The sequence below is a fragment of the Hydra vulgaris genome, chromosome 03 (genome assembly GCF_038396675.1).
Source record: "Hydra vulgaris chromosome 03, alternate assembly HydraT2T_AEP".
NCBI lineage: Eukaryota > Metazoa > Cnidaria > Hydrozoa > Anthoathecata > Hydridae > Hydra > Hydra vulgaris.
In genome coordinates this window covers 16,330,433-16,345,276 of record NC_088922.1, presented here as the reverse complement: position 1 = coordinate 16,345,276, position 14,844 = coordinate 16,330,433, and the positions used below count along the sequence as shown (strand labels likewise).

The 14,844-nt window shown below is 28.0% G+C and overlaps 1 protein-coding gene across 1 annotated transcript; it reads left to right on the top strand.

Annotated features, from left to right (window-relative positions):
* Positions 1-3,411: 3,411 nt before the first annotated feature.
* Positions 3,412-11,186, top strand: LOC105850868 (tropomyosin beta chain). Its single transcript, XM_065792481.1, has 2 exons — positions 3,412-4,121; positions 10,728-11,186. Exons 1-2 carry the CDS (start codon positions 3,476-3,478, stop codon positions 10,808-10,810), a joined length of 729 nt encoding a protein of 242 aa, XP_065648553.1. The 5' UTR covers positions 3,412-3,475; the 3' UTR covers positions 10,811-11,186.
* The last annotated feature ends 3,658 nt before the right edge of the window (positions 11,187-14,844 follow it).

The window sequence follows — 14,844 nt, the reverse complement described above, 5'->3', positions numbered from 1 at the left end:
GCTTTAACAAAATTTCTCTTAGTAGTAAAATGTCTGGTCCAGACAATCAGCTCTTTAAACACCTGAAACCATTAAAGGCTGTTTCTCAAAAAGAGAAGTTCAAATTTCGTATTTCTGGTGAATTTCATCATGCAAGAATTATGGCAAAAGCATTGTATTACCTTAAAATATATTTACTGTTGGAAATCACTCCAAACTTATCAGAGGAAAATATAAAAGAGATATGGCTATGTTTTTAGGCATATCTTACTATCAGTGGTTCCTTAGAGCAATATCTGCAACTGCTGCTCCATATCATTTTTAAAATAATTAGAAGAAATGAGAAAACAGATTAAAAAAGATTAGTTAATTGTTTGATTGATGAATTAATTTAATTTTGTTAAAATATTTTGTAGGACATGAAAATGTTGTGGCAGATAAATAGGTTCATAGATATAAATCTTCATGCAGCTACTTCAGCAATAAAATCATTAGGCAGGCACAGGTAGTATCTGGATCCTAACTTAGTTGTGCTTGTTTTAGCAGATGAACATTTCCCAAACAGAGAAGATATTGCCAAAGCATTGTACAGTACACTTCATGTAAAACCTTAAGTATATCCACTTAAATGTAATGTTAAACTTCTTTACTCTCTAGATTTTGCACAAGATCAATCTCTATCTCTTAGTGCTATAGTAACTGAGCAATCTTGGTTTGTCTTTGATAAGATAAGACATGGAAAGAGAGAGATCCCTTCACAGTTCTAAAAGTTCAACTATTTTTATCTTGAGTTTGAAATTACTGTTTAATTCCACGATGTGGTCATTTTTTTTTAATATTAGTCATTGTGTTCTTATTAGTCAATTAGTTCTTTGACTCAATTAATTACACTAGTTAAAGAACTGATTGGAAAAACAGCTGAAGAGAAGAATAAACAGAATTTGTTCTTGTTTAACCATTTTTACGAAAGAAGTAGAGGAAAAGAAAATAGATTTAGCATAAAAAAAAACTAATAGTATTTTTAAATAATAGTTTGTTAATAATTTAAAAGTCTCATATTGTGTTAACTTTGTTTTTCTCACATCTTGCAATTTGAAAGAAAGGTATATTTATAGGGGAGAGCTGATCTACCTTACTTTGGATACTTCATTAAGTTTGATATTCAAAATAATATAGCGTATTTTAATAACTAATTTATAATTTGACTAATTAAAGTGGATTTTGTAATTAAAAAAACCTGTTGAAAAAGGATAATATATATTTTTTTTGGTCTATTTTATTACTTTTTCTGTAATTTTTTAAGTGTTAAGAAAAAAAATATACAGAAAGACTGTCTAATTTTTTTTAATATTAGTCATTGTGAGAATAAATACAGAGAAAAAAAAATTTAATTTAATAATGTTAAAGGGTTAAAAAAAAAAGGACTTTGGGGTCGTGTGCCACCCTTAAACTTTTTTTAAATTAAAAAAAAAAAAATCTCACATATAAAACAAGAGTCTGAGCACCTTATAAGCTTCCACTATATATATATATATATATATATATATATATATATATATATATATATATATATATATATATATATATATATATATATATATATATATATATATATATATATATATATACTCTTGCATGTTTAATAAATGGGGATGTGGAAATAAAAGTTTGGTGGGAATTTTAGTCCGGATCTAATAAATCATCTATTTTATCATATATAGGATTCTATATGGATTCTATAGGATTTAATATGTTGATATAATTTTTTATTATGGTGAGAAATAAATCAAAAGTTTTTGAGATAAGGAAGATTTTTTTATAGGTTGACAATTTTTAAAGCTTGATGACATTAAAAGATTTTATTTTTATTAGTAACTGATATTTGTATTTTTTAATTTTTTCATTGATAACAAAAATTGTTAAAATCAACTAATCAGAAATAAGTAAAAATTAATAAATAGTCTTAATAAGCTTAGGGTGGGAAAAATTAATATTATGAAAATTTATAAAATTTAATAAAGTTTTATAAAAATTAATAAACTTCCACTCTCATTTATTAAGTATGCAAGAGTACCCAATTATGATAATAACCCTTTTTAACACAATTTTTGTTCAACAATTTTTATGTAGTTTATATCAACTGCACAGTTTTGAGCCTTTTGATTACTTGTAACTCATAAACAACTGAATAAAGCTGTTCCAAGCTATTTTTCCATCCTATTTAGCAACTTTGCAAGCTCATCACTTTTTATTTTTTTGATTTGCTGTTCTATGAAGATACCAGCTATGACTTTTGCTTTAAACATCTTCGGAAAAGAATTTCGGACCTATTTGAAAGCTGGCAACTTCTTGTCAAGAATATTAAAAAGTTTTTTGATAAGGCCTGATTTGATATACAATTTCATTTTTGTTGTGATGCAATTCCTTAAATTCAAAATCATTGAAGATATACAACATAAGGTAGTGTAATCTAGCGATTCTGTAGCAAATCTAAAATGTTCTTTTTTCTTTGATAGATTTCTTGAAATTTTTGGATGTTACATATAGAGCCCATGATTTATCTTGATCTTCGATAGGCAAACAAAAATTCGTATTTAGTGCATTATTGTGGCATGCTTTTGCGGAATACTTTAACACTCTTGTCTATAATTTATCCCCATCCATAGCAAAATGAATCTCTAGGTGCAAATAGCCTCTTGATGCCGTCTAAACCGAATGATAATTTCTCATAAACTATAATTCATTATTCTCTTACTTAGCCATAACATAACAGAATGTTAGTTTCAGTCACTTGTGTGATTATTATTTGAAAGTCTGAGTATTTTTAAACTTCTAAAAGTTCCTTGAAACCTTTACATATTTCTAAAAAATTTTAGAAATTTCTGGACATTTGTAACAGTAAAATTTTATGAAACTTCGTATTGAATACAAAGAGTTTTCATAAAAACAGAGAAATTTTTTAATATTATTTTGATTATTGTACCATTATGGAAAAACAGCTATTCTCTATTTGTTTAAACCTAAACCTTCAATCAATGTATATACTGAAACTCCACTCCCTATTTCAGTATGACATCATTAATGGCATTTTATGTTAGACTAAATATGCAAAGAAATGCATTTTTAGATAACATGTCTGACACCATGGCTATGTAGTAGCAATCTTTTTTTTTTTTCATTCTTCGTTTGTTTTGAAAATACCATATGCTATAAAGATTTTCAAAACTAATAAGCATGTGCTTATCTATACAACGCTACAGTAGATATATATTTTTTTATTAAGAGATGAATATATATTGCATAACTTTATTTTTCTCAAAATGTTAAAAAGTGAACAAATGTATTCATATATTTAACTGTATTTTATCAATTTTTCATTATTAGAAGTACTTATATTTTTATTGTAAAATTTTTTATTTGTCTTGACTATTTTTTAATCATTGCTATTTTTTACTTATGAAAAAAAAAAGATTTAAGAATTAAATCAGCATAGAAGATGCAGGCAGTTAAAGAAGCAATTCTTGATATGATAGAGCAATCACAGTATTCAGAAGACAGGATCAAGTTATTTGAATCAGCACTTCGATCATCTAAAAGACATCTTGAAAATATCCTCAACGAAAAAGAATCTTTGATGAAAAAACTAGAAAATAGTGAAATGAAAATTATTAGCGTGGACCAACAGCGCTGTGAAGTAGCTGATAAGTTGAAAGCCATTGAAATTCAAATTGATCAAAGTGAATTGCACAGAAGAGTATTAGAAGAGAAAGAATTAGAATCAGACAATAAGATTATAAAGTTAGAGTATAAGTTGTGTACTGCTAAAAATAAATATGAAGAAAACATTTTGCGCTATGAAGAAGCTAAACAAAGACTAGCTGAGCTCAATTCAGAGTATAACTTACTTATTAAAAAACAAACTTGTTTGGAACAGACAGGAGCAGATTTAGAACAGGAAGCTGAAAACAAAACTTTAAAATTGATTTCGCTTGAAAAATCAAGTGAGCAATTATTTAAAAGCAATGCAAATAATGAGGACCATCTTCGATATTTAGAAAATGATTGTAGACTGATGAATGAAAAGCAAGAAGCTACAATGTTAAATGTTGCGAGACTACAAAAATTAATAGAGACAACAAAAGGTAAACTTTAAAACTTAAAAATTTTTAAAAGTTTTAATTATTCATGATATTATTGTTTTACTTTTAAAAACATAATATATAAAATTTAAGTATATATGTTGTACATAATACATATACATGCACAAAGAGAAGTATCTAAAATTTATTTATAAAATAACTCTGGTTGAAAAAAAGTTTTGAATTAAATTTGGTGTATTTATAAAATATCAAAAGGCGAAAAAAATAATGTAACAATTTGTTAAAAATTGCCATATGAAAATTATATAGGTTCTATCTGATATTTTATTATTATATTTTTTGTTTTGATTCACTCCCAGCAAGGCTGCAAGCAACTACTATTAAGTTAGGATTTACTAGAAAAAATAATAGAGTTATAGAGCAAGGAAACATGAAGATGGGAAAGGTTCCACAGGGAATTTTATTATGTTATTGTTCTTATTATGTTACTTATGTTACTTATGTTTCACATTTAAGTTTGGTAAAAGTGTGATATAAAAAATAACTCAATGTTTACATAATTTTTGAAAATATTTTTTTTTTTTTTAATATAAATTGTTAAACTGATGACTCTGATTATTAAATTTTTATTGCATGAAAAAAACAAATAATTTAGTACCTTATAATTCTCATGTAATGGTGTGTAAAAAGTTAAATAAAGGTAAAGACTATTCAGAATGATAATGACCCATTCGATTTTCGGAATATTTTGATAACCACTTAATAAGTTTTTGTTGCACTCATTAGTGGTTGTCTTGCAGTGCAGACACCTTGTATAAGCTTTTAGATGACGGTTTTTATAAAAATTTTGTGATGCCACACTCCAAATTCTTCAGTGGAGTTTACCGATCTCTGTTGATATTTTGCTGTTCTTACACACTAACACAGCTCTCCTTTCATTTCATATACAACTATAATTTTTATGCTAAATTTTTTGGTTTTAGTAGCAAAATGTTAGATTTTGTTCCTTTCAGAATTGTATAAAATTGCTTGGCTGGGAGTGTTGAACAGTTTAGTTAGTAATACGTTTTATCATCAATTATAATGCACTTTGATTGAAGCTTTTCTTGTAGAAGTTTTATCCATTTTTTTGGCTAAATTGTTATTGGGATCTTTCATTGAATTTCTGCTTTTTGTAAGTTTTGTAGCCATATCTCTTTTTGTCTTCTTGGATCTTTGTCTTCTTGAATAACTCCACATCAAATCACCCAGTCCATTGAACCATGTTTTTTTCTTTTTAGACATATGATTCATATTTATAAAAAAAACATTGTATGCAAAATTTTAAAATTGACCTGGTTTCCTAATATGATCAGATTTTTATGACATTAAAAAAAAAATGCCCTCATTTCAATTCAATTTATTACATTTTTTTTTTGCTCTTAATATTTATAGTTAGTTATAATCTTACATTCACCAAAAATTTAACTGGGAATATAACAGTAACATATAAAGCCAGGGGCTGTTCCTGATCATTTTCGATAGTTTCGACTGTATTTGGATGCTGCCCAAATTAGGCCCTGAAAGCTATTGTTTCAAAAATATATAACTTTTTTAAAAAATTACTAAAGAATATTTACATATACAATAATGATAGATTAACTGTAATTTAAAATGTTACTGAAAAATATACAAGTTTTTTAAGGTATTAAATGCGTTAGTTATTTTGACAACACTTGTTGTTCACAATTTGCTATTTTACTTTTTTTTATTTATAAGTATTTCTTCTATTTCCGCTTTTTCAAACCAAGTTTCAACTGGAGCTACAACAAACTTATGAAACAGATCATTTTTTAATGTTGTTGAGAATAAAACAGTAGAAATAAATTTAAGTTTGGTTGTTTCAAACTTTCTTGTGCTGTCAACCTTTTTACAGTACTGCAAATCCTATCTCATTATGATGTTCCGTAGGACATGAAAAATAGGCTTCATTCGGCTTTAAGACCCAATTTACTTTGTGGGGTCTTAAATCTTAATTCATGCTAAAAGGCATAGATTGTAAAAGCTTTTAAATTTTTTACTGCCCTACACAATTATAATTGAACAAATGTAATTTGAACAGATTAAGAAATTTTGTTCTTAATATGGGTAAGATTAGTTAAAATATTTTGTGCACACAGATTACATTGTGTGTAATGTGGGCTGATATAAAACAGTAAGAAATATGTATTAGTACATCCTCTTTATCCTTATATTATATCATAATAGATGTAAAAAAAACATTTTTGGGTGTTTCGGTGATAGCATATTTCATCTTGGTCTACAAAAGCTTAATTTTCTGCGAAGTTGCCAATAATTATTATGATTGATATTTTGTTTTAGTAGGTACTGTGATTGAGATTAGACAATTAAAGAATGAGCTTGTAGCGTTTTAAACTAAGGTACCAGTAGTTCAAGAAATGTTGAAACATCTGCTGTCAAACCCAATAGTGCTGCACAATCTGTAGTTTGCCATTGCTTGTAGTTTATCTCAACATCATTTTCATTAGGGTTTGTAATCCCGTGCTATATTTAAAATCCCGGGATTTCGGGATTACATTTACCTATTCCCGGGATCCCGGGATTTTGAAATACCTGTTTTTGAAAGATTTTAACATATTATTTTAGAAAAATTTTAAGGAAATTAATAAGACATTTAAAGTATGTTTAGAAAAAACTTACAAATTTCAAGGAAGTTCTTTGGTTTGTTAATATTATACATACTTAATTATTAAATTATAAAGACGTTGTTTTTGTAGATATAATATACGTATGCAATTATTTTTGATTATTCTTAAAATACGTTTTGAGGAAGCAGAGCACATCCAAAGTTTCATCCCCCAGACGACTTCTTGTTTTTGTTGCAAAAAGTCCGGCCGTAGAAAAAGCATGTTCTGATTCCACACTGGTAGGCTTAATAGTCATTAAAAAATCATACGCTCTTTGCAAAAAATCACCACGTGTTCCTCCATTTTCAAACAGCACCATTTCCTTTTGAATTTTCATCGATAACGTCTCACATCGAGTTGGTATGCTGGGCAAATGTGTTTTTTTTATAGCTTTATTAAGTTCGTCTGTGATTCTTTTGCTGTTTTTAAGAGCAAAAGAAATAGATTCAGATGAAGAGTCAGAAGAATCAGAAACAATTTCGAGTAGTGCCTCATTTGAAACAGAAAGTTCAACTTCTGATTCAGACTCATTAGCTGTTAATGATGTAGCTACTAATGAAACAACATACTTCTGCAAGATATCGGGTTTTTTTGGTGATCGTCTGAACATTACTATTACTTTTCGTACCTTTTTGATCACTGAACCACAATTTACCTCAGTAGCATCAAATTCATTTCCTCGATGCCAATTATGACTTGCATCAAGATCAACCAGTTTATCGTTGTCAGAAAAATCATCATCCTCGCAAGAGTTACTCTCTGAAAAATCATCGTCTATATCTGATTGTTCATCTTCGTCGAATTGCTGATCTATTTCTCTTTCTATATCCTGCTTTTGATATAGTACTTCAATAATGGCAAGTTGCACACCATGGGCAAAACATAACTGTTGAATTACAGGTAATATTCTCCCAACTTTTTTCATCACACTTGCTCCGTCAGTCATAATACCAACAATATCTTTTCTCAAATCAAGTCCATGTTGTGCAAGCTTTTGTTCTAATAGCTCAATACACTTATCTGCAGACATTGATCCCGTTATACGAATTAAGCCTAAGCTCCAGAACTGACAATTTCGTGCATGTAAATTAATATTCATGTAGCAACGGTTACGCAATGATGTCCATTCATCAAAAGATAAAGAAAATCTTTCTCCTACACGGAATTCAGTTTTTTTTTGCTAGCTATTTCAGTAATAAAAAAACTCCTTATTTTTTTGCTGTAATCTACAACCATTTTACGCACAGTGTTGACTGTTGTGGGTAAACTTTTGAATCCTGTAGCTATAAGACCTGCACGTATATCACTAGAACGGCATATCACGTTGAATGAAATCCCATCAATGGCTGTTAATCGTGCAAGTGTGGCAGGAAGTGATTTTTCTTCTCGCTCCAATATCAGAAAAAAATTGGTTAACGTTTTTTTTTTTTTTATTGGTGGTTCATCTCGTGTGTTAACTGAAATAGTAGTTGGTGTGAGGTTAATTTTATAGACAGAAAGTAAGTGCGTATGGAGACCTTTCGTTGAACCACCTCCAATTTTTAAAATTTTTTGCAGTCAGTAGACTTACACATTGCTGTTTGCCCTTTTTCTCCTCTTAAGAAATGTTTCCAAACAACAGAATTACTTTTTTTGTCATATTCCATGTACGAAGCCATTATAATTTTAGAAAATTTACTGTTCAAAAAACCAGCAATTTTATTTTTTATTAAAACTTGTACTTTAAAATATTCACAAACAGATAACGTCTATTCGAGATAAAAATTGTCAGAAACTTAAATAAATGCGACTAAGCACCAAAAATTTTTAAGAATGTAATTGCAATCCAATTTCAATTGTTATAACAACTTTAATCCAATTATTCAAAAACATAACTGCAAGAATTTCGAAATTGTTAAGTTCGAATTTTAATGCAATTGAACGAAAAAAATAATTTAATTTAAAAATTTTCAACTGAAAACAATTTCAAAAAAAATCCCGGGATTAAATGCTTAATCCCGGGATTGTTAAAAACCGGGGAATTTCGGGATCCCAGGATCCCGGTATTCCCAACCCTAATCTTCATGTTCTCTAAAATCTCATAAAAAGAGGTAGCAGTGCTTTACCAGGACAATCATAACACTGTGCAAACATGTATTCTTTATTTTTTACTGAGCAAACAGTTTTTGAAAGTAGATCCTTATACGCTTCATCAATAAATAAAAAATAGAATGTGTAACACTTACACCTGACAAAATGCACCCATTTGGTCTAAATAAAGCAAGTTTTGAGTAAGGTAATCTTGGGTTGACTTTGTGGGATAATATTGGAGGTGACAATTGGGGTGACGTGTAGCTATCATCAACTTGTGTTAGATTAAATATTTTTACCTGTCACCCATTGAATAATGTTTAATTTAAATTAATGTTAACAGGTTTGTAGCCTGATGTTAAATGAACAAATATAACTATTTTTGTCCACATAATAAAGTAACACATAATAAATAACAACACAATTCAGAGATTATAAATTAAACTAATAATATTTAAAATTCTTTTATATTATACTTTTCTAAAACTCATTGTTGTGAAACCGTAATAAAAAAGTCTATATTAAATATTTTCGGCTTTTATCAAATATAAGTCAAACACAATTCAAGATCTACAAAACAGATTTTATAGCACATCAATAAACTATAATTAAAATAACTCAAGTTCTTTTAACCGTATTATTTTTAAGATGTGGGTAACATCAATTATTTAGTTTATAATACATAGTTCATAAAAATATAACAGTCTTCTCTGTTTTAAGAAAATTTTAGTACGAGGTGTAATGGCTTACTCTTGGATAATACTCTATTAAGGATAGTATTCATCGAGATACTTTGGCCTTTTAATAGTATGTCCTGTTCTTGTGGATATATTAGGTTGTGTGTCAAGAGTAGTAACTTTTTGTTTAGATGGTTGGCTAGGTATTGTTGTAGTTGATTGGTTATAAGAGATGCTATCCTTTATTGAATTCCCAAACAAATGCTGTGGATTTGAAGCTACTTTGTTGGTGTTATTTAATGCATCTTGTTTTCTATTTCCAGAATTGTGGATGTTGTTACTTAAGACAATTTTGTAATTGTTCGAGCCATCAGTCTGTTGTTTGACTGGTTCTATTAATGGATTTATATCTTGTAGTGGGGCAAGATCTTTTGTTAAACCATACCAATTTTTCCATTTTGAAGTTTGACACGTGCGAAGTCCGGGGATAATGTTTCTAATAGTTGAATTCTGTCAACAAGTAGATCCCCTTTTAATCATATCTGACGTCTGTATAAAATTGTGGAATGCCGCTCTGTTAGGAAGTTTGGTAGAACTGCAACTATTATTGATGAACGCTGAAAGTTCATCATCTTCTGATGGGGTGTTTCATTAGTAGCAGTTCATAGAAGTCCTCTAATAGAGTATAGAGCCATTTGCAATGCTACCTCACATTTATCATCCCAGACTCTATATTTTCAGAGCCAGACTAACAGCTTTAAGTATTGTTTCAATCATTCGTTCACATTGACTGTTGTCTTGTGGGTGATATGGAGTAGTTCGAGTTCTGATGACACCATTTCTTTCTAGGAATACTTTAAGTTTTATACTTTCAAACTGTGTTCCACAATCTGTATGCATAGATGATGGTGCACCAAATAATGAAAAAAGATTGAGAAGGTGTCGTATCACAGTGTTGGCTGTTTTTTTACATTAAAGTTTTTGAAGAACTGTACACAATACAATTTATTTATAAAATAAAAATAACAATATAAAAACTTTGCCACTTTTTGCCTCTCTTCAATTTTAATTCAATTTACCACACTCTCTCCCCTCCACTGATTAATTTTTCTCTATCTCTTTATACTCAATAAATAAAAATTATTTTACAAATATCTTTTGTATAAACAAATATAACATGAAAATTAATCTTAATAAATTTTTTTTGATCCTAGATAAAATAGAAACTCTGCAAATGAAGAAAAAGACAAAAGAAATGGAATTAAAAAACGCACTCCATGCAACAAAAAAAGAATAATAAATGTATATATTTTAGTAATTATTTTTTTATTAGTTTGTAAATATCTCTCATTTGGCCGTACAGTAAAATTTAAAATATTTTATTTTTAAATTTTAGAAAATCAAGTATTTTATAATAACAAAAAAGCAAAAACTTAATAAAATTATGCATTGTATAATTTGCTTCCTTGAATTTGACAAGTTATCAGATTTGTTTAAGTTTAAATATTTATGTAAAATTATGTAAAATAGCACAATTAAATACGATATTAACTATCCTATGAGAAATTAAAATTGTAAAAAGTATAATTGTAAAAAAATGTAATATTTGTGAACTTGTAGTGAACTTGTACAAAATTTTTTAACTATAAACATGCTTTTATTTTAGTTAATTTAAATGTTGTTTTTTTTGTTGTTGTTGTTCATTTACTTGCGTTCATTTAGAACGCATAATTGCCTTTATGTAATCCTTTTTTCTCTCTTTTATTTTATGTAATCCCCTCTTCTTTCTTTTTTTTTTTCTCTATTATGCAAAAATATCACAATTTAACATTATGAGGAATCAGAGACCCTCTATATTTTTATTAGATAGGATCCTAAAATATAAAGCGTGGTTATTTGAGCCAACAAAACCACTTGCCAAAGTAGAACGCAATTTGCTGTAAACTTAATTTTATTAGAGGTTGTAAATACATGTGGTACAAAAAGACGAGAAGGAACTTAATATGACATACAAAGCCTGAACTATGTATTGGTTAATTTTGTTAAAAATATCTATGTCATAATTTGACTATATAATGGATTTCATAATGGTAACAAAGAAAAGAAAAAAAACTTAGTAATTGGCGATTTAAATATGGATTGCTTACGATATAGCGAAAACAAAAAAAATTTATGATGAAATATTTGTATCAGGAGCAATACCGCTTATCAACCGGCCTACTCGGATAACAGAAAACTCAACCACCCTAATAGACAATATTTTAACAACAGAAGTATATAACAATGACATGCTAAAAGACATTAGAAAATCAGATATATCAGACCACTTTCCCATTTTTCAATAATCAACAGAATTTTAACTCCTAACACTAATAAAAGTCAAATTATAAGAAAACGTATTTTCTACAAAAAAAAATTTAGAAACGTTTAAATATCAATTATCATTGTTAAACGGGAAGCATTTAAATTTTAATGAAGACATAAATGTAATCTATAGTAAGTTCTTTAATACATTCTTCTCGGTGTACGATGCAAATTTTCGCATTTTTGAAATAACCTTAAATAGTCCTTGGATTACCAAGGGTCTTGAAAAATCTTCAAAAATTAAACAAAGATTGTATATAAAATATTTAAAAACAAGATCTCATGCTAATTTACGCATATATAAAAACTTTAAAACTCTATTTAAAAAAATTCGTAAAAACCTGAAAAAAAATTATCACCCATTACCCAATCTAATTACTAAATATAAAAATGACTCAAAACAAATATGGAAAATCTTGAAAGAAATAACGGGGAAACAGAAAACCTGTTAAAATTTTCTACCGAAAATGGTTAAAATAAACAATGTATGTGTATATGAACCAAATGAAATAGCGGAAGAATTTAATAAATACTTTACTGATATCGGAAGTAGGCTGGCGGATAGGATTCCTTCTACAAATATTTCCTTTAATGATTTTTTGACAACTTCAAACAATTTACTTTCTCCCCATGACTTATTCCTAGATTAATCAGTTGAAGAGTTTGAAAGAGCCGTCAAATCTCTAAAAAGAAACAAAGCAATTGGTGCGGATGGAATAAACAGGAACATAATTATAGATTGCAATGAAAGTTTGAAAAGTATTCTATTAGAAGTTTTCAAAACATCTATACAACAAGGGGTTTTCCCTGACCTATTAAAAATTGCCAAAGTTACCCCAATTTATAAAGACGGAGAAAAATCAAACTTCAATAATTATCGCCCTATTTCTATCCTTCCTTCGTTTTCAAATATATTAGAAAAAATTATCTTCAAAAAGACATACTACCTGATACAAATAATTTACTATATAAAAATCAATTCGGCTTTAAAATAAATAGTTCAACTGAACAAGCCATTATTCAGTTTACACGTGAAGTCTCAAATTCTTTGGCTAAATCACAATATACACTTGGTATTTTTGTCGATTTATTAAAGGCTTTTGATACAGTCAATCATGATATCTTACTTAAAAAACTTGAGTTCCACGGAATAACCGGTAAATTGATCAAATGGTACAAAACCTACTTGTCAAATAGAAAGCAATTCGTCTACCACGGAGAAAAATTGCTTCCTATTGATTTTCAAAATAAAACATTAATTGTAATAAAATGTAGTATTCCGCAAGGTTCTATTCTTGGTCCACTACTCTTTTTAGTATATATCAACGATCTAAATAAGGCCTCGAACCTTATGAAGTTATACCAATTTATTTTTATCAAACAAAGACATTAACAAACTTTTTTTAAATATGAATAAAGAACTTATAAAAGTTTCTAATTGGTTAAAATGCAACAAACTAACCTTAAATATTGACAAAACAAAGTGGATCCTTTTCCACTCCTCAACAAAAAAACGTTTTTTGCCTAATAATTTACCTAAACTTTATATTGATGAAGTAGAAATAAAAAAAGATTCCGTTTTAAAATTCCTAGAAATTTATCTTGACAAAAATATGACATGGAAAACTCATATTGATTATATAACAACAAAAGTTGCAAAAAGGTTTTGGAACCCTCTATAAGGCCAGAAGTTATTTAAATAACAATAATTTAAAACAATTATACTACTCATTTATTTATAGCTATATAAACTATGCAAATATTGCCTGGGGAAGTACAGGTAAAAGTAAGCTGCAATGTCTTTACCGCCATCAGAAACATGCAATGCAAATAATATATTTTTTAAATCATTTTTCATATACAAAACCTTTATTCAAAGATATGAAGGTATTAAACGTTTATGAACTTAACTTGCATAATACTTTATTTTTTACGTTTTGTTGTTTGAACAACTCTTTATTACATGTTTTTAATGATCAATTTACCTTTAAAGTAAAGAAAAAATATAGTTTGCGAAATAAAAATTATTTAAAAGAACCCTTTTGTGAAACAAGGTTTCACAAAAGGGTTCTTTTAAATAATTTTCAAGCACCTTATCTCTGGAATAAAATTGTCCAGCCTAATTTAGATTCATCTATCTCTTTTTCTGTTTTTAAAAAAAAGTTAAAGAATATCATTTTTCAACGGATAATAGATTGAAATATTTTTGAGATACTATTTAACCATTTATTATTTCAAATGTTTTGGATTATTGTTCTGTTATAAATTACTTGTATTATTTTATATTATATTTATATTGTAGTTTTTCTATGGTTCTGGCAACAAAATTGATATGATCTTCTTCCAGATTCCAAGTTTATATGCTTATACTACATGTAAATCACGACATGTAAATAATGTAAACTAAAACAAAAAAAAATAATGGACATTTAAAAGAATATAAAATTAAAAATGTCTTTTGAAAAAAATATAAAATTAATTATTGATTTCGATAGTCAATAAATCTAGCTACCTGTGGTGTTGATAAAAGTATTTAGTTACTTGTGATTTCAATAAAAAAACATTTTTTAGTTATTCTAGTTACGATAGTAAAAGTTGAAGAAATTTAAGACATACGTAATATAATAGATGTAATACAACTACAAAATATATCCATGTTTCTTAAACAATTGTTTGACGACGGCACACATATTCTAACATTATTATTGCTGAAGAAAATAAGTTAAAATAAATAATGTATAGTTACTTCCGGCTGAATGGGTGAGAATTTTAAAAATGCAAAGCAATTGCAAAAACGGCCATTAGTGCAAACTGGCAAATGTGCGCCCAAAGAATAGGCAAACATTAGCATAAGTGCGAAAGCAGTTACAAAAACTGGCATAAGTGGGATCTCTATGCCAATGTTTGCAAATTCTTTTAGCACACTTATGCCAGTTCGCACTTGTGCCAGTTTTTGTAACTCCTTCT

Excerpts from the sequence above, each read along its gene's own strand:
- LOC105850868 (XM_065792481.1), top strand. The coding sequence starts at position 3,476 with ATGCAGGCAGTTAAAGAAGCAATTCTTGATATGATAGAGCAATCACAG. Across the intron at positions 4,122-10,727 it reads ATTAATAGAGACAACAAAAG|ATAAAATAGAAACTCTGCAA; the intron begins GTAAACTTTAAA and ends TTTTGATCCTAG.